Source organism: Myotis brandtii, unplaced genomic scaffold, assembly GCF_000412655.1.
Source record: "Myotis brandtii unplaced genomic scaffold, ASM41265v1 scaffold59, whole genome shotgun sequence".
Classification (NCBI taxonomy): domain Eukaryota; kingdom Metazoa; phylum Chordata; class Mammalia; order Chiroptera; family Vespertilionidae; genus Myotis; species Myotis brandtii.
Window position 1 is genome coordinate 846,155 of NW_005370223.1, and position 22,472 is coordinate 868,626.

The 22,472-nt window shown below is 40.2% G+C and overlaps 1 protein-coding gene across 3 annotated transcripts in view; it reads right to left on the reverse strand.

Moving 5' to 3' along the window:
- Nucleotides 1–3,140, reverse strand: part of KIAA1429 (KIAA1429 ortholog) — a 48,274-nt gene extending 45,134 nt beyond the window's left edge. For all 3 annotated transcript variants that reach the window (XM_014550240.1, XM_014550241.1, XM_014550242.1), the window contains exon 1: nt 3,002–3,140. In XM_014550240.1, coding sequence (XP_014405726.1) covers nt 3,002–3,064 — 63 coding nt within the window. In that variant the 5' untranslated portion in view covers nt 3,065–3,140. The remainder of the gene's footprint in view (nt 1–3,001) is intronic.
- Between the last annotated feature and the right edge of the window lie 19,332 nt (nt 3,141–22,472).

Below are 22,472 nucleotides of genomic sequence, written 5' to 3' on the forward strand. Positions count from 1 at the left end.
GCACATGCCTAGGTTGCAGGCTCAGTCCCCAGTGGGGAGTGTGCAGTAGACAGCCAATCAATGATTCTCTCTCATCATTGATGTTTCTCTCTCTCTCCCCCTCTCCCTTCCTTCCTATCTAAAAATCAATAAAAACATTTTTTTAAAAAAGCTAACAATGATTACTGCCCATTTGCTAACTCCAGCTTTCACTACTCCTCTAATCTTTTCATCATGATTTGTCCCCTCTAAATATTTCTGAACCATTTTAAATATTACTGATAGATTAACCTACCTAATATGTTTTACTAATCATATAATTTACCTGCTTAAAAGCTACCCATTTCCTACAAAATAAAGTTTACACTCCTTTGCTGAGCATTCAACAACTTCTGTGATCTGGCTTAGAACTGTCATTCGGGTGTCACTGGGTACTGCTCCTTTCCGCATACACTATGGAAGAGTAACTACTCCAGAATGCCCTCCTGTCTACAATTGTGGAATAGATCTTTCACCCAAGACCAAGTTCATACGCCGACTGCCTTGGTGAATTCTTCCCTGATAATCTCAAATGAAGAGTGATCTCTCCCACCTCTAAAATCACATAGCCTTTATTTGAACCAACAAAGGGAGCTAAAAAATATTAAGGTCCTAATATGTCAGCAAGCGATGGGCATTTTGGAAATAAAGGTGATAAACCCCAAGGAATTCCCACTCTGTCTCTTCATGCAATCGTAAGATTCTAACTTGAGTTATAATGTTGTGGACCTAATCTCCAATACTTAAGTTATAAACATCTTAAGAACAAACATCTCAATATTCCATATCTCCCCCCACAAATCTACTTCTTCAAGACTCAGATCAAATATGATCTCTACTAAGCCTTTCCCAATCATTGCCAGAAGAAGGTATTTAATACCACACAACTGTTCCTATCCTTTCCTGGTCCTCAATGTTTGTCTAAAAACAAAGAAACATGAGCTTCTTAAATATGTAAGTGGTGAGCGCCAATTTTCCTACACTAATTCATCATGCTTGTTTCTTTCCTTTTTAACTGTTCTCTACTTCTGTACACATAATAGGTTTGTTCTGATCCAACTCTACTGCCTCCATGATGAGTTTTCTAAAGCCTCGCTGTAATTAGTCAGAAAAGTATAATCACTGAACAGAGCTAACTAACCCATATGAAATGAGGGACCACAAATGAATTCATTGTTAGTAAAACATGCTAAAGTTTCCAAACTTTTTTTACAGAGCCATAAACCACTTGTTAACATAATTAGAAAGCCAACGTTGTTGAGTTTTTATTTTGTCAAGTAACGCATGAAGATACAACCACTACCCACTATAATCACTATCTTCAAAGAAAGAACAGTTCTCTAAAATGATTATGTTTACACTGAAAGAAAATGTGGGTTCCGAGGTTTTTTAAAATTTCTCTATGGACTTAATGTTCATTCTCCCCCCCCCCATGTTAGATGTTTAATAATGTCCCACAGTTGTGTGTACACAACACAGCGGTGCTATGCCAAGTTCCCTTCTGGTTTCTAAGTCAGTCTTGACGAAATCAGGACGTTGATCTCCCTGCTCCCATACTTTTTCCAAAACAGGCTAAGAACTGACACTCTCCTGCTCTTCTATGTTGCCCTAACCCAGTGATGGCGAACCTATGACACGCGAACTCATTTTTTTGGTTGATTTTTCTTTGTTAAATGGCATTTAAATATATAAAATAAATATCAAAAATATAAATCTTTGTTTTACTATGGTTGCAAATATCAAAAAATTTCTATATGTGACACGGCACCAGAGTTAAGTTAGGGTTTTTCAAAATGCTGACACGCCGAGCTCAAAAGGTTCGCCATCACTGCCCTAACCAGTGATTCTCAACCTTCTGGCCCTTTAAATACAGTTCCTCATGTTGTGACCCAACCATAAAATTATTTTTGTTGCTACTTCATAACTGTAATGTTGCTACTGTTATGAATCGTAATGTAAATACCTGATATGCAGGATGGTCTTAGGCGACCCCTGTGAAAGGGTCGTTCGACCGCCAAAGGGGTCGCGACCCACAGGTTGAGAACCACTGCACAGGTGGCGCAAAAGTACATTTACAGTTGTTTATGGATTTAATGTCCACCCACCTCAGATGATCATATTGAGAAATAGAGAACGTGAACAGTTAACAGTAATAATAATAATAATAAAGCAATGATTATAACAATAGCACTAGTCACAGGGGTAATATTAACACTGGCTAAGTTTTACCGAGCATTTGCTATGTACCTTGTACGTGTCAACCTCTTTAATATCTAAATCATTTTTGATATATGATTAAGCTTTATGTGGCAGGCACTATTATTAAGTCTATTTTATAAGTGAGTAATGTTCGTTCCTAATGTTCAGTTCATTTCGAAAAGATTACGCCACAATCCCCCACCTTCGCCTCTCAAAACGACTACACTAGCTGGACTACAATTATCTGAATATCCCCTCCTCGCGGGCAGCCTCCACGCAAAAGCCGATCCGTGCACATATGTCATGTCCTAATGGGCGAAGCCTAGACCGAACGAGCGTCACACCTGGGCAGCCCAAGTCCCGTTAGGAAAGGGACCTGGGAGGAGGGATTTGGGGATCACGAAGCCATCGTGACCTGCTCGGTCTCCGGAACAGCTGTCAAACGCGGGCAGTCTGAGACCCTCCCAACCACCGCCTGAGCTGAACCTGAGAACCAAGGTATTCCCAAGGCCCAACGTTGACGGGGGGAAAGGGATCAAAGGAGCAAAGCAAGCAGAACAGCCAACTCAACCAAAGAGGCAGGAGCCTAAGATAACGCAGAGGAATGTCCTGGCCAGCGATGCCCTCCCGCAGACGTGGTGCCCACACCCAGCTGGGGGGAGGGGGTGTGTACGTGTGGGATTTAAGGCCTCCGGCAGGACGGAAAGTCGAGGCATGCCTAAGCGTTTTTTGTAAGCGTCCCACAGTCGAGAAGCAGAGTCGGAATCAAGACGCGAAGTCTTACCTCCGCGCTGGGGTGTTTAAAAGTATCTAAAAATAGCAGTTCCATCGCCGAGTCCACCGCCATGTTTGCTGCGGACGGGAGGCGCGCGGAGGACTTCCGGGGCAGCCCTATAACCTCGGCGGCGACGGCGGCTCTGGAGAGGGAGAGACTGCAGGACTTCCGGTGTCCGAAGTGCTAGCGCCGCAAACCTCGGCCTATCCCGCAGCGCGGTGCTGCCGGAAGTCGCTGGCCCCGCCTTCTCCAGCGCGGCGGAGAAAGGCTGAGAGGGGAGAGGCGGGTACGGTGGCTCCCGTGGTCCAAATCCTGTCGTTGTCTCGCGTTACCTCGCCACGGCGCCCGAGGGGAATGTTTCCGACTCTGGATACCCAGGGCTGGCAGGAAAACGCGGCAATCAGTGAAGAATAACGACTCACAACGAAGAGGTTGGGTGTTTTTTTTTTCTCATCAGCAAAATGTGAATATTACCTAACCCACAGACTTTGGGAGAATTAATTGAAGTAATATTCCATAGATGGCATAACGGCAGGGCTGGAGTGGCTAGGTTGGTTGCTAGGTTGGTTGAGCGTGAGCGTGGTCCTGTGCACAGAAAGGTTGCAGGTTCGATTCCAGGTCAGGGCACATACCTGGGTTTCAGGTTGGATCCCTGGTCGGGGCTCCTAAGGAAGACAACGGAAGGGATGTTTCTTACATCGATGTTTCTCTCTCTCCCTATCCCTCTCCTTCCACTCTCTCTAAAAATCAATGGAAAAATGAACTAATGCCATATCTAAAAACGTGAATAATCTAAAAAAAAAAAAAACAGGGTAAAAGAGGTTGAATATGTACTGTATAATTTAAAGCATGCAAAATAATATAACTTTCTAGGGGCATATATGTTATAAAATTATAAAGAAATGCATCAGGATGGTAAACGCTATAATTTAAAGATAGTGGTGAACTGGAGAGATTTAATCAAAAAGTGCACAGGGGCTTAAAATGCTTTGGTAATGTTTTCTTCTTTAGGTTGGTGGTGGTTTCACAGATGTGCCTTTTGGTATGTCTGGAATATTTAATAATAAATTACTTATTTTAAAAATGTTTTTATTGATTTCAGACAGGAAGGGAGAGGGAGAGATAAAAGCCTCAATGATGAGAGAGAATCATTGATTGGCTGCCTTCTGCACACCCCACATTGGGGGTCGAGCCCACAATCTGGGCATGTGCCCTGACTGGGAATCGAACCCTGACCTCCTGGTGCAACCACTGAGCCACGCCAGCCGGGTGAGTTTTACTTTTTTTAAGTAAATCTCATACACACCCTTCCTCAGCTAGCCAGTTTCCTCTATTAACTAGCAATTTATTCCTTTACTATTTGTTCTTTTTGTTTGTTTTGTCTTGTTTTTTCAAAGAACTAGTTCTTGAATTCATACTTATTAATTCCAGGATTTTTCTATTTTCTGATTCTTTAGTTTCTCCTTTGGGATTTACTAATTTTTTCCTTCTGCTTTCTTTAAACTATTCTTTTTCTAATTCTTATTTATTACTATACTAGAGGCCCAGTGCATGAAATTCGTGCATTCAGGGGTGATCCCTCAGCCTGGCCTGCGCAGTCCGGGAGCCCTCGGGGGATGTCTGACTGAGAGCGGGCCTAAGCTGGCAGTCGGACATCCTCTCCCACTACTGCCACTGTGCTCGCCAGCCGTGAGCCCGGCTCAGGGATTCTGGCTGAGCAGCGCTCCCCCTGTGGGAGTGCACTGACCACCAGGGGGCAGCTCCTGCATTGAGAGTCTGCCCCCTGGTGGTCAGTGCGCATCATAGCAACCAGTCATTCCACTGTTCAGTCAATTTGCATATTAGCCTTTTATTATATAGGAGGATATATTTATGTCTACCAAATTTCCCCTAAGCTCTCCTTTAAGTGTAAACTAATATACTAATGTAATGCTTTTATTCTTGGTACTTTTTACATAGTCTGATTTTCTTAGCTTTGACTTTCTTTCTGACCTAAGAGTAGGGTGTGATAGCTTTTTTTTTTTTTAATTAATAGACTATTTTTTAGACCAGTTTTGATTTTACAAGAAATTGAGCAGATAATACAGAGTTCCCATATATTCCTCTATTATTAATATCTTCCATTGATGTGGTACCTTTATTACATTTGATGAACCAGTATTAGTACATTATTATTAACGGAAGTCCATAGCTTACATTAGCGTTCACTCTTTGTGTTGTAGATATATACTATATTTATATTTTAATTTATAGACTTTCTATGAAAGAATTATGCAAGAAACTGAGAATAGTTGTTGTCCCAGGGAGGGGAGTTTGATGGCTATGCTACAGAAATACAGGTTCTCTATTTCCATGTGTTTTACCAATTAAAAAAGTAAATTTTTTAAAGATTAATAAGAGTTGAGGAGTAGAGAAAAACCTGTATAAACAACTCTTAAGAACTTTTATTTCGTAGAACAGAGAAATGAGGTGGTTGTTGGAGGGGAACATGGGGTTAAGGAAGTGTTTTTAAGGTGGGGGGGGGGTAACTGCATGGAGATGATGGGAATGAAGCAATGGAAAGAGAAACAGTGGTGATTAAGGGAAATGGGGCACTGTCTGAGGTGGAGAAGTATTGACTAGATGGGAGGGGTACCTGGTAGCCAAGTAGAACGTGACCTTTGCTAGAAAGAACACCTTCTCCCTGGTAACCAGGGTCAAAAGGAGTCCATGGGTGCACATGCAGATGGGATTAATGATTTGAAAATGAGGGAGTTCCTTTTGATGGTTTTTAATGTCTCAATGAGATCATCAGCTATGATTAAGAGGGCAAAAAGATGTATAGGAGGTCAAAAAAGAGAGCAGGTATTAACTAGACTTCTAGGAGAGTCCAGAATCCTTGATTGGCTATCCATCACTTCTCATAGTATGTAGGGACCCAAATTCACCTCTTGCTCACTCTTTCACCTTATCCCTACCACACCACTTTGAAGATTCAGCCATTCCCAGCTAGATATGGTTTCTTTAATACAGGGGTATTTCACATCATTGGGACCTTGTTTACCTGGTTTGCTCTGCTTTGCCTATGACCCCTCAATATGGCTTTTTTTTTAAAAAAATTGATTTTTAGAGAGAGAAATGGAGAGGGAGAAGACAGAGATAGGAACATCAATGATAGAGAAACATCAGTCGACTGCCTCCTGCACGCCCCCGAAAGGGGATCAAGCCCACAACCCGGGAATGTGCCCTGACCGAGGACCAAGCCAGCGACCTCCTAGTGCATGGGATGACATTCAACCAACTGAGCCATACCAGCCAGGCACCCAGGATTTCTTTATGGCTTCACTCATCTTCCTCTTTTCTTGCAATCAGAGAAAGAATGATTCTCTTCCCCTGAGGAGATGTTCCTCCTGCTCTTACATCCAAATCCTTGACCTCTTGTTGCATGGGTCTACGCTCAACCACAGAGCCATACTGGCCAAGATCAGTATGGCTTCTAAAAACCTGCATATCCCTAGCTGGGTGGCTCAATTGGTTAGAGCGTCATCCTGTACACCCAAAGGTTGCAGGTTCTATTCCCAGTCAGGACACATACCTAGGTTGCAGGTTTGATGTTTCTCTCTCACATTGATCTTTCTCTCTCTCTTTCTCTCTCTCAATCAATCAATAAAAACATATCCTCAGGTGAGGATTTTTAAAAAATCTACATACAGGAGTTGAGAGGGAGGTGGGCTGAGGGTAGGGGAAAAAATGAAAAAAAATCTACATACAGATACAATATCATCCAAAAGAATAAAATAGCTAAAGAATAACTTTAAGTAAGGAATGAAAGGCTTGTACACTGAAAACTACAAAATATTGCTGGAAAAAACTAAAGAATACTTAAATAAATAAAAGGCATTCATGTTTGTGGATTGGAAGACTTAATGTTGTTAAGATGACAATATTACCCAAAGTGATCTATGGAATCAATGCAATCTATACCTAAATTCTAACAGCCTCTCTCTCTCTTTTTTTTCCCCCAGAAATGGAAATTCTGATTCTCAAATGCATATGGCAATCAAGGGGCCCCAAATAGCCAAACAATCTTGGAAAAGAACAAATTTGGAGGACAATCACTCCTGATTTAAAAACTTACTACAGTGCCTGTCAGCAGATGAGTGGATTAGAAAACTGTGGTACATCTATACAAGGAATACTACGCTGCTGTGAAAAAGAAGGAATTCTTACCATTTGCAACAGCATGGATGGAACTGGAGAGCATTATGCTAAGTGAAATAAGCCAGTCAGAGAAAGATAAATATCACATGATTTCACTCATTTGTGGAATATAATTAACAACATAAACTGATGAACAAAAATAGAACCAGAGACATACATAAAAGCATCGCTCAGACTGTCCAACCTATGAGGGAAGGCGGGGGTGAAGGGGTAAGAGATCAGCCAAAGGACTTGTATGCATGCATATGAGCATAACCAATAGACACAGACAGTAGGAGGGTTAAGGGCATGTGCTGGGGGATGGGAGAGGTCAATGGGGAAAAAAGGAGACTCATGTAATACTTTAAACAATAAAGAATTTAAATTAAAAAAAAAACTTACTACAAAATAATAATAATCAAAACTGTGGTAATGATATAAGAATAAACACATAGACCCAATGGAATATAATTAAGAGTCCAGAAATAAGCCTTTATATACATAATGAATTGATTTTCAACAAGAGTACCAAGGCCATTCAATGAGGGAAAGAATAATTTCTTCAATAAATGGTGCTGGGATAACTGGACATCTATATGCAAAAGAATGAAATTGGACCCTTACCTCACACCATAAGCAAAAATGGGCACAAAATGGATCAAGATCTAAATATAAGAGTGGAAACCATGAAACTCTTAGAAGAAAACATATGGGCAAATCATTACCTGGGATTTGGCAATTAGATATGACACAAAAAGAATAAATTGGACTTTAAAAGAATTAAAAACGTTAGTGCATCAAATGACACTAAAGAGAGTGAAAGAAAATCTACAGGATGGGAAAAAATATTTGCAAATTATGAATTTGATAAGGGTCTGCTCTCTAGAATATAATATAAAGAATTCTTACAACTGAACAACAAAAAGATAAATCACCCAATTAAAAACGAGCAAAGGGACTTGAATAGGCATTTCTCCAAAGAAGATGTACAAATGGCTCATAAGTATGTGAAAAGATAAACATCTTTAATCATTAGAGAATGGTAAATCAAAACCACAATGGGGATGGCTATAATTTTTTTAAAAAGTTGGCAAGGATGTCAAGAAATTGGAACTCCTGTATATTGCTAGTACAGTTACTGTGGAAAGCAGTTTGGCAGATCTTTAAAAAGTTAAACAAAATTACCATATGATCCAGCGATTTCACTGCTAGGTATGTATGAAAAGAGTTGAAAACAGGTACTCAAATACTTGTACACACATATTCACAGCAGAACTACTCACATGGTTAAAAGGTGAAAACAACCCAAGTATCCACCAACAAATAAATGGATAAACAAAATGTGATATATACATACTCCCTGACCCTATTGGCTCCCCTTCCCCCTCAGTAGATTTGATAGTCTATTATCTGTAACTTCAGTATACTCACAGATTAAGCTCTAGTGCCCAAGCAGTTTATTCCCTTATTTATTTACAGGTGAGTGTCCCCCTTCTAGCCCGTGAGCTTCCAACGTGTGATTATATCCTGTTCACCAAAACATCCCAAGTTTCTGACACACAGTAAACAGTCAAAAATGTTTCTTGAATGAATTGGTTTATTTTTCACTATTGTAAATCATACAGAATTATATGTTGTGCATGTTTTATATATCGAATGATGTTCTGTGGAGAACAGCCTTGAACCCCACATTGGAATTTGTCTCGTAAGTGGAGATTTGGCAATTAGATATGAGGTTGAGCATTGGCCTTTTTGAAAGGAGAATGTAAATATAGAAAAGATATGCCAGGAAGATCATTCTTTCTGTGATGTTTACAATTAGTTGAAATAAAAGGAGCCTAGAAGCAAAGAGGTCATGAAGAAAGTTATTTTAAAAATTCATGTGAGGGGATTTGTATTTTTGGCAGTGGACATGGAAAAGAAGAGAATGAGAAGACACATTGAAAAGAAAGAAGTTATAAAAATTTGTTAAAATTCTAATGACTACCATGAATGCATAGAACTCATTGTTTACTGATTATTCAATACCCTAAAATTCTGATGACAGAAATAAAGAGGGGAGAGGATAATGAGGTAATAAATTAACCTATTTTAATAAAGTTTATTGTTATTATTTAAATTTTAAAAGTTATGTTGAAAATTGAAATCTCAGGCAAAAGTTCTACATTTTGGACGCCAAGGCCTAGTTGCAATATCTACTGCCACCTGCTGGCAGAGATGAATGACTGGTCTCTTAATTGCAAACCTACAAACTTAAGTCATGCTTGTTATAGTCATCTAAATGTCAAGCATTTGGATGGTAATAGGGATTTCTATTCTTTTTAAAAATATATGTTTTTATTGGTTTCAGAGAGGAAGGGAGAGGGACAGAGATAGAAACATCAAAGATGAAAAAATCAAGCCCCCAACCCAAGCATGTACCCTGCCTGACCTGGAATCAAACTGTGATCTCTTGGTTCATAGGTCAACACTCAACCACTGAGCCAGGCTGGCTGGGCAGGGGTTTCTATTCTTTATTATATAATCTAATTGCTGCATATACAGACCAAGGACTTTCTATGGACTTTCTAATAGCTGACTAAGTTTGATACCTAATCCCATTTTAATTCCTATTAGTGGTTTTAGGATTTCCGTAGGTTAACAGCTTCTTAAATTCTAAGATTAAAACAGCAAAACTTTGCTAGGTGCTTTAAGAAAAAACATCATAAAGAAGAATGGAGAAAACCATGTTGAAAAGCAACAATACTTTTGTTTATACAGGCATCTGCTTTGTTCTACAGATTGATTTTTTTAAAATTTTTATTCAATATCATAAAATTTTTATTTTTGCCATGTTGTAGTAATATGTTTTGAAATCTAGTAGAGTGATTCTATATTTAAACGAATATTGATGTGTTAATATTGGAAATACTGGATTTGTATACATATCCTTAAAACATTTAGGTCCTTTTACCCAATTTCATTTTGGAAATCTATCCTACGAAAGTAATCACAAAATGGTGAAACAATATTATTTACAAACATGTATCACATCATTTGTAATAACAAGAATTTGACTTTCTATTTGACTTTTTGAGAGACCACCAAACTGTTTTCCACAGCATCTGTACCATTTGGTATTCCCATCAGTAATGCATGAAGGTTCCAATTTCTCCACATCCTCACCAACACTGACTATTTTCCATTTACGTTTTGTTTTTATAATAACAGTCACGCTGTTGGGTGTGAGAGACACCCACATTTTGTGTCCTGCGTATCCTTAGCAAGCACACTACCAACAGACATTTATGTGTGTTTGTTATGCTTTGTCACGCTAGTTAACATTTGACCCAGGGCAGTTGAAAACTAAAGTTTGCTGTTTACTGTCTCGCCTCCAGACACCTCCTAAACACTTTGTGTAGGAAAGCTTGCAGGGGACTAGACAGTCATGGGAAAGCATGACAACTGAGGCAGGAAGAGTTCCGCGGGAATACTGGAGACAGCAAGCCCAGAGCCCAGAGGAAACCAAGCAAAGCCAAAAGGACACGACGAAGAGATAAATTTAAAAAAGAAGCAAGAGTAACGAGTTAGGGAAAGGAGCAAGGAACCAAAAAGTCGAAGGAGATTTACCCAAACAGAAACATCACCAGCTGCCACTCATCCGGAGCAAGCCTGCTTCCAGAAAAGCCAGTTTGGCAGCTTAGAAAGAGGAAAGGGTAAAAGTCAGTTTCTGATCTGAGCATTAAAAAACATATCTGGACATGACTTTTCTACAGTTTGATCTTTCTTGCTTGCTTTTCTAATCCCCATCCTGCTTTAAGTGATTTCTGAAATTAACCTAGGCATGACATAATCACAGAATTATTCAGGCATCTGCAATGAAACCCCTTTCACTAGTTTTCAAAAATAGATGTCTGGGTGTGTGCAACCAGCTAATTACCAAACTCGAATGTCTCATACGCCGGTCTAGTGCACAAAGGCATTTTAAAAGATTAAAACATTTTATTTTCTATTTTTTTGCCAGAAGTATTAGATTTTTATAGAAGCCTCCTATTATAACTGTCAAGATTTAACTTCTAGGTCTCCAATAAAAAATTTTAAATGACAGCATATATGATATTTTTTGTTGCAAAAATTAACTCCTATTCCTAGATGACTCATTTCCTCCATTTCACACCTGAACTTGGTGATCTGAAAATATAAATTTTTTTTATCTTAGAATTAAAAACAACACGTGAAAAATACTTTAAGTTCTTTTGAAATTTTTACATAGCAAAATACCAAGTAAAAAATACAAAAATTTTAAATGGAATTCTGGTGTATTAGGCTATTCTTCCAAACTAATTTTATTTCTAGGCATAACTAACTGGAGACCTTCAGGGGAAACCAAGTGTGCTCATAACATAGGTGATTTAATAAGAAAAAACTTCCTTCTGAGTAATCCTGAGACAATATTATACTTAAAATGATACATAAGGCATTAACAGTAATCTCAGGCTGAAATTTTAAGGTGCCAAGTAGACATTATCTCCTCTATTATTATATGACATTCTAAGAACTTATTTATTTACAATTCATCTCTATTATTCTCTTCTGAGACACCAGCCAGGGCTGTTACCTTCTTTTACGTGAGGTTTTCGTATCCAACTATACATCCCTAAATACTTGGGTAAAATCCCAAGTTAACTGGCACAGTATTTTATTTTTAATTTTTAAATATATTTTATTGATTTATTGATTTTTTTACAGAGAGGAAGGGAGAGCGATATAGAGTTAGAAACATCGATTCACAGAGGAAGTATTTTAAAAAATACTATTAAGCAATATCTCTACACCAGAGAATCAATCAAATTGTGTATTGAGCCTTCCTACTGGCAGACATTGTGAGGGATAGAAATGAGGTAAAGCCTAATTCCTGATCCTTAGAGAAGTGACTTTTTTTCCTTTTAAGATTTCACATTGATGTTTCTAACTCTCTATCCTTCTCCCTTCCTCTCTGAAATCAATAAAAAAATATTTACAAAAAATAAAATAATAATAAAAGATCAGGCCCTGGTCTGGTCACTCAATTGGTTAGAGCGTGGTCCCAATCTGCCAAGGCAAGGGCACATACAAGAAACAACCAATGAATGCATAAATAAGTGAAACAACAAATGGATGTCTCTTTCCCTCTCGCTCCATTCCTTTCTAGAATTAATAAATTAACATTTTAAAAAATCAGCCGTTAGTCCAAGACCTTTTAGCTAACAGTTTCCTGGAGCCTGGTGATCATAACCAATGAAATTACTATAAGGGCTAGTCACAGAGGGTTAATTGCTTTATTGTCTAATGTTTTAAACATTTATTGATTTCAGAGAGGGAGAGAGAGATAGAAACATCAATGATGAGAGAGAATCATTGATCGGCTGCCTCCTGCACACCCCTCATTGGGGATCAAGCCCGCAACCCAGGCATGTGCCCCTAACCGTAATCAAACCTGGGACCCCTCAGCCCACAGGCTGACGCTCCATCCACTGAGACAAATCAGCTAGGGCTATTGTCTAAATTTTAAACAGTTTCGTGTGTCTCCCAAAATATAAAATGGCACAACCACTTTGGAAAACTGGCAGTTTCTAATAAATATAAATATGTGCCTTTCGACCCAGCAGTTCTGCTTCTAAGTAACTTCCCAAGAGAAATTAAAACACATGTTCATGAAAATAATTGTACACAAATTTTCATAGTCATTTTATTCATAATAGCCTGAAAAGATTTGGAAACAGTCTAAAGGCCCATCAATATGGGAATGGATAAACAAATTATGGTATACCCATACAATTATATATTATTTAGCAATAAAAATAACTATTACATGCAGCAACATGGGTGAATTCTAAAATATGCTGAGTAAAAGAGCCAGACCCCCCAAATTTACATATTGTGTGATTCCATTGATATGAAGTCTAACAACAGACAACTATAATTTGAGATAACAGAAGTCAAAATTGTGGTTATCGCTGAAGGACAAAATAAATTACTCTTCTCAGGAAGTTTTCTGGTTTGGAAAATTACTAGTTATAGATCTCTTAGTTTGAGTAATTTTTATGAATAAAAAAACTAGTTTCTCTCTGCCCTCGCTAAATAAATGTTGAACATTTACAGAATATCTGTTCATTTAGTGGGGTACTAAGTTTTCAATCCAGCCCTGGGAGTAACTGTTATCCTGTCAAGAACAAGGGACATGGAAGGGGAATAAAAAGGGAGCATACCATTGAAGGGGTGGCAGAGTGTCAATTTACCGAAAGGCATTTTCAGTTTCAGCCACTAGGGGGCAGAATTGCGGCAGCAGTAATGGTGGAATGTTTCCAGAAATGGAGAAGCCGGAGGTAGAATCAGGCATCTAGCCAGTAAAAAAGCAGGGAAAGGTGCAGGCCAGAAAAGGCACAGGAAACATGGGCTCAGCAGAGCTGGGAGGCAGGAGTGAGGGTATGGACAACCAGGAGCATAACGCTGAGGTGGCAGGAGGCTTCTGAAACTGCTGAGCTGCAGGCTGAGAAAGGCTCAACCAACCTGCAAAACCTGCATTGCCTCCGACACGGGTACCCATGTTGTAAGCGACTGAAAACAAGAATCTGAAAGTCTGGACACTTGAACATCCATTGAGGGTGGGGGAATGGGTCTAACTAAGAAAGAACAGTTTTCCGAGGGAACCTCCCAGGAAAGTTGGAAGGGATCCAGAAGCAAGTACAGACAGAAAATGGGGGTGGCCTGTAAACTAGAGGTATGATTTTTCAGGGGTGTGGTGAAGAAATGCTACTTGGTCAGTGAATGGATGATTAAAATTTCACCAGCTCGCCCGGCCGGAGTGGCTCAGTGGTTGAGCGTTGACCTATGAACCAAGAGGTCACTGGTTCGATTCCTGGTCAGGGCACATGCCCAGGTTGTGGGCTCTATCCCCAGTTGGGGGCATGCTGGTGTCAGCCAATCAATGCAATGATTCTCTCTCATCATTGATGTTTCTATCGCTCTCTCCCTCTCCCTTCCTCTCTCTCTGAAATCAATAAAAATATATTAAAAAATAAAATAAATAAAATTTCACCAGCTTGCTTTTCCCTGATCTTAAAGCTTTGATCCCAGTTAAAATACAATGCCTAAGAAAAAGGGAATACTTGGAATACCAGTGACTTATTAAACAAATGTTAATTGAGCATCTGCTTTGTGGAGCTAGAATTTGCATCCTAGTCTGGCTGAACCAGCAATAAACAAGTAGTCAAACACATAGATAAAACTGTAAAGATAGTGAAAGGGCAATGGAGAAAATGCATCAGATACCAAGAAAGAGGAAGACTAGGCATGCTGGGAGAATCATCAGATAAGATAACTCAGAAAATTTTCTCTCCTAGTGGTATTTGAGTCAAGGCCTAAATGCTGAGAAAGCTGCAATGCAAAGATCTGTGGGAAGAACCTTCAGGCAAAGGGGGCAACAATGCAAGGAGGGTTCAGGCCTCTGTTATTTAAACCTCCATAATAAGGGGTTGGCTTATTTTTCTACTTGAAAGTCATTAGAGAGTTTTAAGCAGGGGAGTGGTCTGACTTCATTTACATTTTTAAAAATATGTATTTTTATTGATTTCAGAGAGGAAGAAAGAGGGGGGAGAGAGAGATAGAAAAATCAGTGATGAGAGAGAATCACTGATCGGCTGCCTCTTGCATGTCCCCTACTGGGGATCGAGCCCACAACCCAGGCATGTGCCCTGTCCAGGAATCAAACTATGACCTTTTGGTTCATAGGTGGACACTCAACCACTAAGCCATGCTGGCTGGGCCATGTCTATTTTTAATAATGCTTAGTGGAGCATCAACTCAAAGGAGGCAAGAAGGGAAGCAAAGAGGCCAATGAGGGAGCAATTGCAATAGTTTCCATGAGAGACAATGGTGGATGGACTAGAGAAGTAGCTGAGGGATGGTGCGAAGTAAAGAGATTTTGACTTCGTTTTATAGGTGGGTGAGGGAGGAAAGGGAAGCATAGGTGACTGCTAGGTGTTTAGCTTGAACAGCTGTGTGGGTGAAGGGGCTGTTCAATGAAATGAGGAAGCCTACAGACCCAGCTGGTTATTTGGGGTGGGAAGGGGGGGAGGTGAATCAAGAGTTCTATTTTAGACTTGGTACATTTGAGGTGTCTAAGATATCCAATGGAGATGTCAGGTAGGCACCTCTGGAAGAAGGTCAGGGGTGGGACTATAAATACCATTAGCATAAGGATAGTAGAGTATTTAAAGCCAGCTGCCTAGTCCACCCAGTGTGGCTCAGTGGTTGAGCACCGACCCATGAACCAAGAGATCACTGGATCCATTCCCCATGTTTGGGGCTCGATCCCCAGTAGGGGGCATGCTGGAGGCAGCCAATTGATGTTTCCATCTCTCTCTATCCCTCTAAAATCAATAAAAACATATTACTTAAAAATAATAATAAAGTCCTAGCAGGTTTGGCTCAGGGGTTAGAGTGTCAGCCTGCAGACTGAAAGGTCCCAGGTTCGATTCCCATCAAGGGCACATGCCTGGGTTGCAGGCTTGATCCCCAGTAGGGGGCATGCTGGAGGCAGCCAATTGATGTTTCCATCTCTCTCTATCCCTCTAAAATCAATAAAAACATATTAATTAAAAATAATAATAATGATGATGATGATAATAACAATAATAATAATAATAATAATAGTAAAGCCAGCTGCCTAAGTGGGATCACACAGGGACAAAGTGCGGACCTGGCAGAAAAGAGTCCAGCCAGAGTTCCAGGTCTGAGAACTTGAGGAGTGAGGCAGGGGAGTGGAGCCAACAAAGGAGCTGAAAAGTACAAATCTGAGAGGTAGGACAGCCCAACGTTGTGGAAATAAATCATGCTAAGAGGGTGTGCCATGTGTCTGATGCTGCTGACTGTTGAGCAAGATGAGAAAGACAAGTGATGATGGCCTTAACAAGGGTGGTTCCAAGGAGTGAGGAAGTTGAAAACCCACTGGGAGCTTGGTTTTGATCGTAAGGAAAACTTTTGTGAAAACAGATTATCCAGAAGAGAGGCACACACAGATACGTCAGAAAAAGTCCATCCTGGGCACTAAAGACAGATCCCAAATAAAAGGGATTCCCAACCTGGCTAGAATGTCAGAATCACTGAGGAACTTAAACACCAAAACAAAACAAAAAAAGTTTCCCATTCCCTTTCTAGATCTAGTGAATTAGTAGAAATGGGAATCGGTATATATATATACAATAGTCCTTCCTTATCCAAGGGGAATACCTTCCAAGCCCCCAGTGGATGTCTGAAACCACAGATAGTACCGACCCCTATATATACTATGGGGTTTTTTTCTATACATAAGTACCTATGATAAAGTTTAATTTATAAATTAGGCATGGTAAGAGTTTAACAACAATAACTAGTAAAATAGAACAATGATAACAATACGCTATAATCAAGGTTATGTGAGTCTCCCTCAAAATACCTTATTGCACTGTACTTACCCTTCTTATGAAGAGGTGTTGATACAATGCCAACGTGATGAGATAAAGAGAGGTGAATAATGTAGGTTTTGTGACATAGCATTAAGCTACTTTTGACCTTCTGACAATATATCAGAAGGGGGATCATCTGCTTTGGGGGATCCTGGATCATCGAGCCATGACATGTTGATGATTGGCTGTCAGGACCAGATGATGTTGATGGTTGGCGATCCTCAACAGTTGAAGGTTTTTTAGGTATTTTTCTTTTTTCCCCAAAAAAGCTTTTGGAAGAACACTGTAATCAAAAGTTGTTTCTTTTTAAATCATCAAGGTGTTGCTGCAGAGGTTGTAATCCTTTGGTAATCACCTGGGTGACTTCAATGCTGCATGACATCAAGAAAATATTCCATAATTTTTGTAAAATAAGGGTTACTTGAACACCGAGACAGTCGATCTGATAACCCAGAGGGCTGCTAAGTGACTCAGAGGCGGGGATACCCTGGACAAAGGAATGATTCACCTCCCAAGTGGGATGGAGTGGGAGGGCATGAGATTTCATCATGCTACTCAGAACTGCACACAATTTAAAACTTATGAAGTGTTTATTTCTGGAATTTTCCATTTAATATTTTCATACCACAGTTGAACACAGGTGACTGAAACCACAGAAAGTGAAACTGTGGATAAAGGGGACTACTCTCTATATATGTAAATTATTATTTTTATTGTCATTAGTTTTGAATTTAATTTTTACTAATGAATCTATTTTTTAAAAACTCCTCAAATAAGCCCCAGCTAGTTTGGCTCAGTGGATAGAGCATATGCCTGTGGACTGAAGGGTCCTAGGTTAGATTCCAGTCAAGGGCACATGACTGGGTTGCAGGCTCAATCCCTAGTAGGGGGCATGCAGGAGGCAGTCAATCAATGATTCTTTCTCATCATTGATGTTTCTCTCTCTCTCTTCCTCTCCCTTCCTCTCTGAAATCAATAAAAATGTTTTAAAAAAACAAAAAACTCCTCAAATAATTCTGACTTAACTGAATAGAGTAGAAGGTGAGCTGGATAGGAACATTCCCACCAAAACAGAATCAATACCTTTCTCCTGGTTAAAGAAAAGAAAAGAAAGAAAGAAAAAGAGGTTAATAGGTAGAACATTCAAATTTTAAGATCTCCTCCATAAATTTTTTTCTTTATAGGAAAAATTAGAGCATGCTACCACTTATCTTCTGATGAACTTCAGTGGAACACAAAGTGAATATGTACTGAAAAACGCAGAAACAGGTAACCACACTTAGAATCCTGCTCTTTTTAAAGGGGATGTGTGCTCGTGACTGAGTTATGATACTGGAAACACAGAATTAAAGGGGTTGTTTTTGCCACTAATTTTTTTTTTTTTAGTTATTTCGACTGTGTTATGGCAAATTGCATGCAATTTTTAGGTATTCTGCCTTCAGAACAAGTTTGAGAATGCTTGAAATGAGCTCTGAAACCTTCACACTCTCCCTCTCCCTGCTCTCTCTCCCATCTCTTCCTCCCTCTCTCCTCCTGTTTTTTTTAAAAAATATATTTTATTGATTTTTTACAGAGAGGAAGGGAGAGAGATATAGAGTCAGAAACATCGATCAGCTCCCTCCTGCACACCCCCTACTGGGGATGTGCCTGCAACCCAGGTACATGCCCTTGACCGGAACCGAACCTGGGACCCTTCAGTCTGCAGGCCAACGCTCTATCCACTAAGCCAAACCGGTTTCGGCCTCTCCTCCTGTTAATCTCTCTCCAACTCCCTCCTCCCTTTTCCCTCTCCACCCCCACCAACTCTCTCTATCCCTGCTCAGATAAGTAACATCCTCGAGGTAGACCTAAAAGCTAAATCTCTGTACCCCTTGAGTTCAACTAGATAGGAGAAAATCCCCCAAATAGGAGTAACTTGATCTGTCTCAAAAAAGTAGGAAAAATAATATTTAAAATGGGATCTTCCCTCCAAGAGGCCTTATAATCCTTTACAGTTCACAGTGCATCATTACTTTATTTGATCTTTATATCAATTCTGGGAGAAACTATGCTCTTATCAATTTCCAACCATTAAACAAACAAATAATAATAATAATTAAAAAAACACACCCACCCTGACCGGTTTGGCTCAGTGGATGGAGCGTAGGCCTGCAGACTGAAGGGTCCCAGGTTCGATTCCTGTCAAGGGCATGTACCTGGGTTGCGGGCACATACCCAGTAGGGGGCGTGCAGGAGGCAGCTGATCGATGTTTCTCTCTCATTGATGATTCTAACTCTCTATCCCTCTCCCTTCCTCTCTGTAAAAAATCAATAAAATATATAAAAAAACCCAAAAAACAAAAAACAAACACCCAGATGAATAAATGAAAGCTTGGAAGGGTTAAGATAATTCCCAGGATCCTTCAAGTAGAAAAATAAAAACTAAGAGACTTGTTCACAATAACAGAGTAAAAAAAGAATACACTCAGCAATATAAAGGAACAAACTATATGCAACAATTTGGATGACCCTCTGGGGAATTATGCTGAGTGGGGGGTGGGGGGGGGGAAGAGCCAACCCCAAGAGGTTAAATACTCTGTGATTTCCATTTATATAAAATTTTTGAAATGATGAAATTTTAGAAACACAATAGTGATTGTTACATGTTAAGTATGGTGGAAGGAGGGGGACAGGAGGGAAGTGGGTGTGGTTATAATAAAGCAACACAGAGGATGTTTACGGTAATGGAACTATTCAATATCTACACTTTGATGGTGGATACATCCTTAACGAGCAACAGAAGTGTAAATACACACACACACACACACAAATGAGTACAAGCAGAACTGAAGAAATCTGAATAATGGACTACATCACTGTCAACATCCTGGTTGTGATATTGTACTATAGTTTTGCACAATAATACCATAGGAAGAAACTGGGTAAAGGGTAGCTTTTCTCTGTTTAATTTCTTACAACTGCACATGAACCTGTAATTATCTCAATAAAATTTTCAATTTGAAAAACAATGAATGAGTCAGGGTGTGTCTCTGGCTCCTGGTTCTTGCCTGTGATTATTATTTTTTTTAAAATCTTTAAATTCTTTATTGATTAAGATATTACAAATGTGTCCTCATTTCCCCCCCATTAACCCCCATCCCCCCGCCCCCTTCCCTGTGATTATTTACCTCCCCAGCGTGTACTGGAAAGAGATGTGGCCTTGTTCTTGGAATTGCCAGTTTGGCTCAATGCCTTTTGAGTAAGTTAGAGATGGGGGTGTATCCAAATTTGACTCTGGAAGGTATTATTACATCAGGCTAAAAAAATAGGTTCTCCAGAATAATTAAACTCCCAGTGTTTCATACATGGAGAGCCAGGACACCCTACATTTTATATGGAGCATTCCAACATTTTTATTTTTCTGAGCCAGCAATTCCAACACATACCCTGAGTTTTCCCTGACTTTCTGGGCTCAGCTTTTGATGGGGACAGTGTTTAAGGTTGGGAGAGAAGGGAACAGTAACAGAGCCTTAGATCCGGGGGCAGGGCAGTTAGAGTTGCTCGTGGGAATGGCAGAGTTCTCTAAGTAATTATTTGTGTGACAGAACCAGAAACCGAGGGTCGGCTTCTGACCAACAAAGCTGGGGCAGGATGCTCACCCATTCAGCACCTCAGTCTCCACTCGCCCTTTTCCTTCTTCCATCCTCCTCCTGCCACTTGGCTTTACCTACCTCTCTCTCCACTCTCCCCACTCCACCTTCTTTTCAGTCTCTTCCTCTTGATTTTTATTTTTCTTCTTTTCGTTACATTGTTCTACTATGGCCACATTATAATTAATACACAATTTTAAAGTATTAACAAAAAAAAAAATAGCCCAGCTGGCGTGGCTCAGTGGTTGAGCATTGACCTATGAACTGGAAGGTCACCGTTCGATTCCCAGTCAGGGGACGTGCCTGGGTTGCAGGTTTGATCCCCAGTGTGGAGCGTGCAGGAGGCAGCTGATCAATGATTCTCTCTCATCATTGATGTTTCTATCTCTCCCTCTCTGAAATCAATAAAAATTTTGAAAATTAAAAAACAACAACAAGACAGTCACTAAAGCCTAGTGTGGTTGTTGCTGTAAGGTCACAGAACTGCAACTCTAGTCCAGAGCAGTCTCCACCATGAAACCGCTTCCTGCTGCAGGAGCGCGTTGCTGGGGGTAAGAAAACCTGAGTTACAGTCTGGGCTCCACCACTAACTTGCCACTTGACCTCAAGCAGTTTGTTCCCTCACCTAGGAAAGAAAAGGAAAGGACTCAGATTTCCCCGTCGAAAGTCACTTTCAGTTTTGTCTGAGTCCAGAGAAACAAGTCTTTCAGGCCAGGGGTGGTGGAATGCTGGAAAAAGACGGGCCAATCTTGATGGAGAATGAGAAGTTAGGTCACTTCATTTGGCATCTTTCCTGGAGGCTCGGTATCCTTATGGGCCAGGAAGTTATCATCAAACCATGTGTCATCAACCCAAGGCTGCTCTGCAGGCCGACACTGTAATTATCCTTCCCCCTTAATAGCAAGCAAGAACTGTAGGTGCTGGACCACAGAGGAGGGGCAGTTCATCAGGAGAGGAGGAGGGATCTGACCAGTGCAGAATCACTGTCAACCTAGGGAGATGATTCCTTTCATGCATCCAGGCAAAGGTTTGCATGGGGGACTTAATGGCAGGGAGAAGGCTCTCTTTAGGGACTACGTGAAGAGCAGGAAATGTAAATAGAGTGGAAAACAATGAAGAAAGAGAAACTGCTCTTCCCAAGACTGATTGCCATGGCAATAATAATACCCTAATTCTAGCTCCTAACAGGTTAGGTTCAAAGTAGAGGAGGCGTTTACCTTTGGGGAGGAATATACACACGTTTATGGTGCTTAGTACTTGGGCCAGCACTTGCAAGGGTGTTATCTCATGTAATCTTCACAGCAGATGAAATAATCTACAAAATATTAATGCCCCCATTTTATACCTGAGGAAACTGAGGCTCGGGGAGGTTAAATCACATGTTGGGCAGAACCAGCATTAAAGCTGGGCTCGTCTGAGTTCTTTTTAGCAGCTTCTGAGCCACCACTTATTCTGAAATCTCTCGCCTCGCCTTGCCACTGACCATACACTAATGACGGCTCTAAGAATGCTCTAGTATCTGGCAGTGGGCAGGAAGCTTGGTCTTGATTTTGAGTCAGAAAATCCTGAATTTGAATCTGCCTCTGCTAAGTCTGTGCCTGTGGGCAAGATACAAAACCTTAAACCTCAATATTAACGTCTTTAACGTGCCTCACCCCCAGATCTAAGGCTCTATTACTGTTCCATTCTTTCCCAACCTTAATTTCCTCTAACTGTTTATGTCTTATATTTTTATTTTTGTTGTTTAGAAAACTGATGATACTGCGATCTGGAAATGCTTCTCAATGGCAGCCAGTTAATAAAATTGATAATAAGCAGTGATGGTTTATTACAATTTTAAAAAGAGAAAACCTAACAGTTCTTTGCTGCCTTATTGTTTATACACAGACAGAGACAGCTGTCCCTAAGAAGTCAGACCTTCGTTTTAGTAGAGCTATTAGGAAAAAACATCCAATTAGGGAAGGTGGGGTAGGGAGAGTGGAGAGAGAGGTAGGTAAAGCCAAGTGGCAGGAGGAGAACGGAAGAAGGAAAAGGGCGAGTGGAGACTGAGGTACTGAATGGGTGAGCATCCTGCCCCAGCTTTGTTGGTCAGTCAAATTTTAAATGAAGGAATCATTTAACCTACCCAAATCTCATTAGTCTCATCTGCAAAATGAAGATAATACTTGCCCTACCCTTCTTCTTTTTAATAGAGTTGAGTATCAAGTG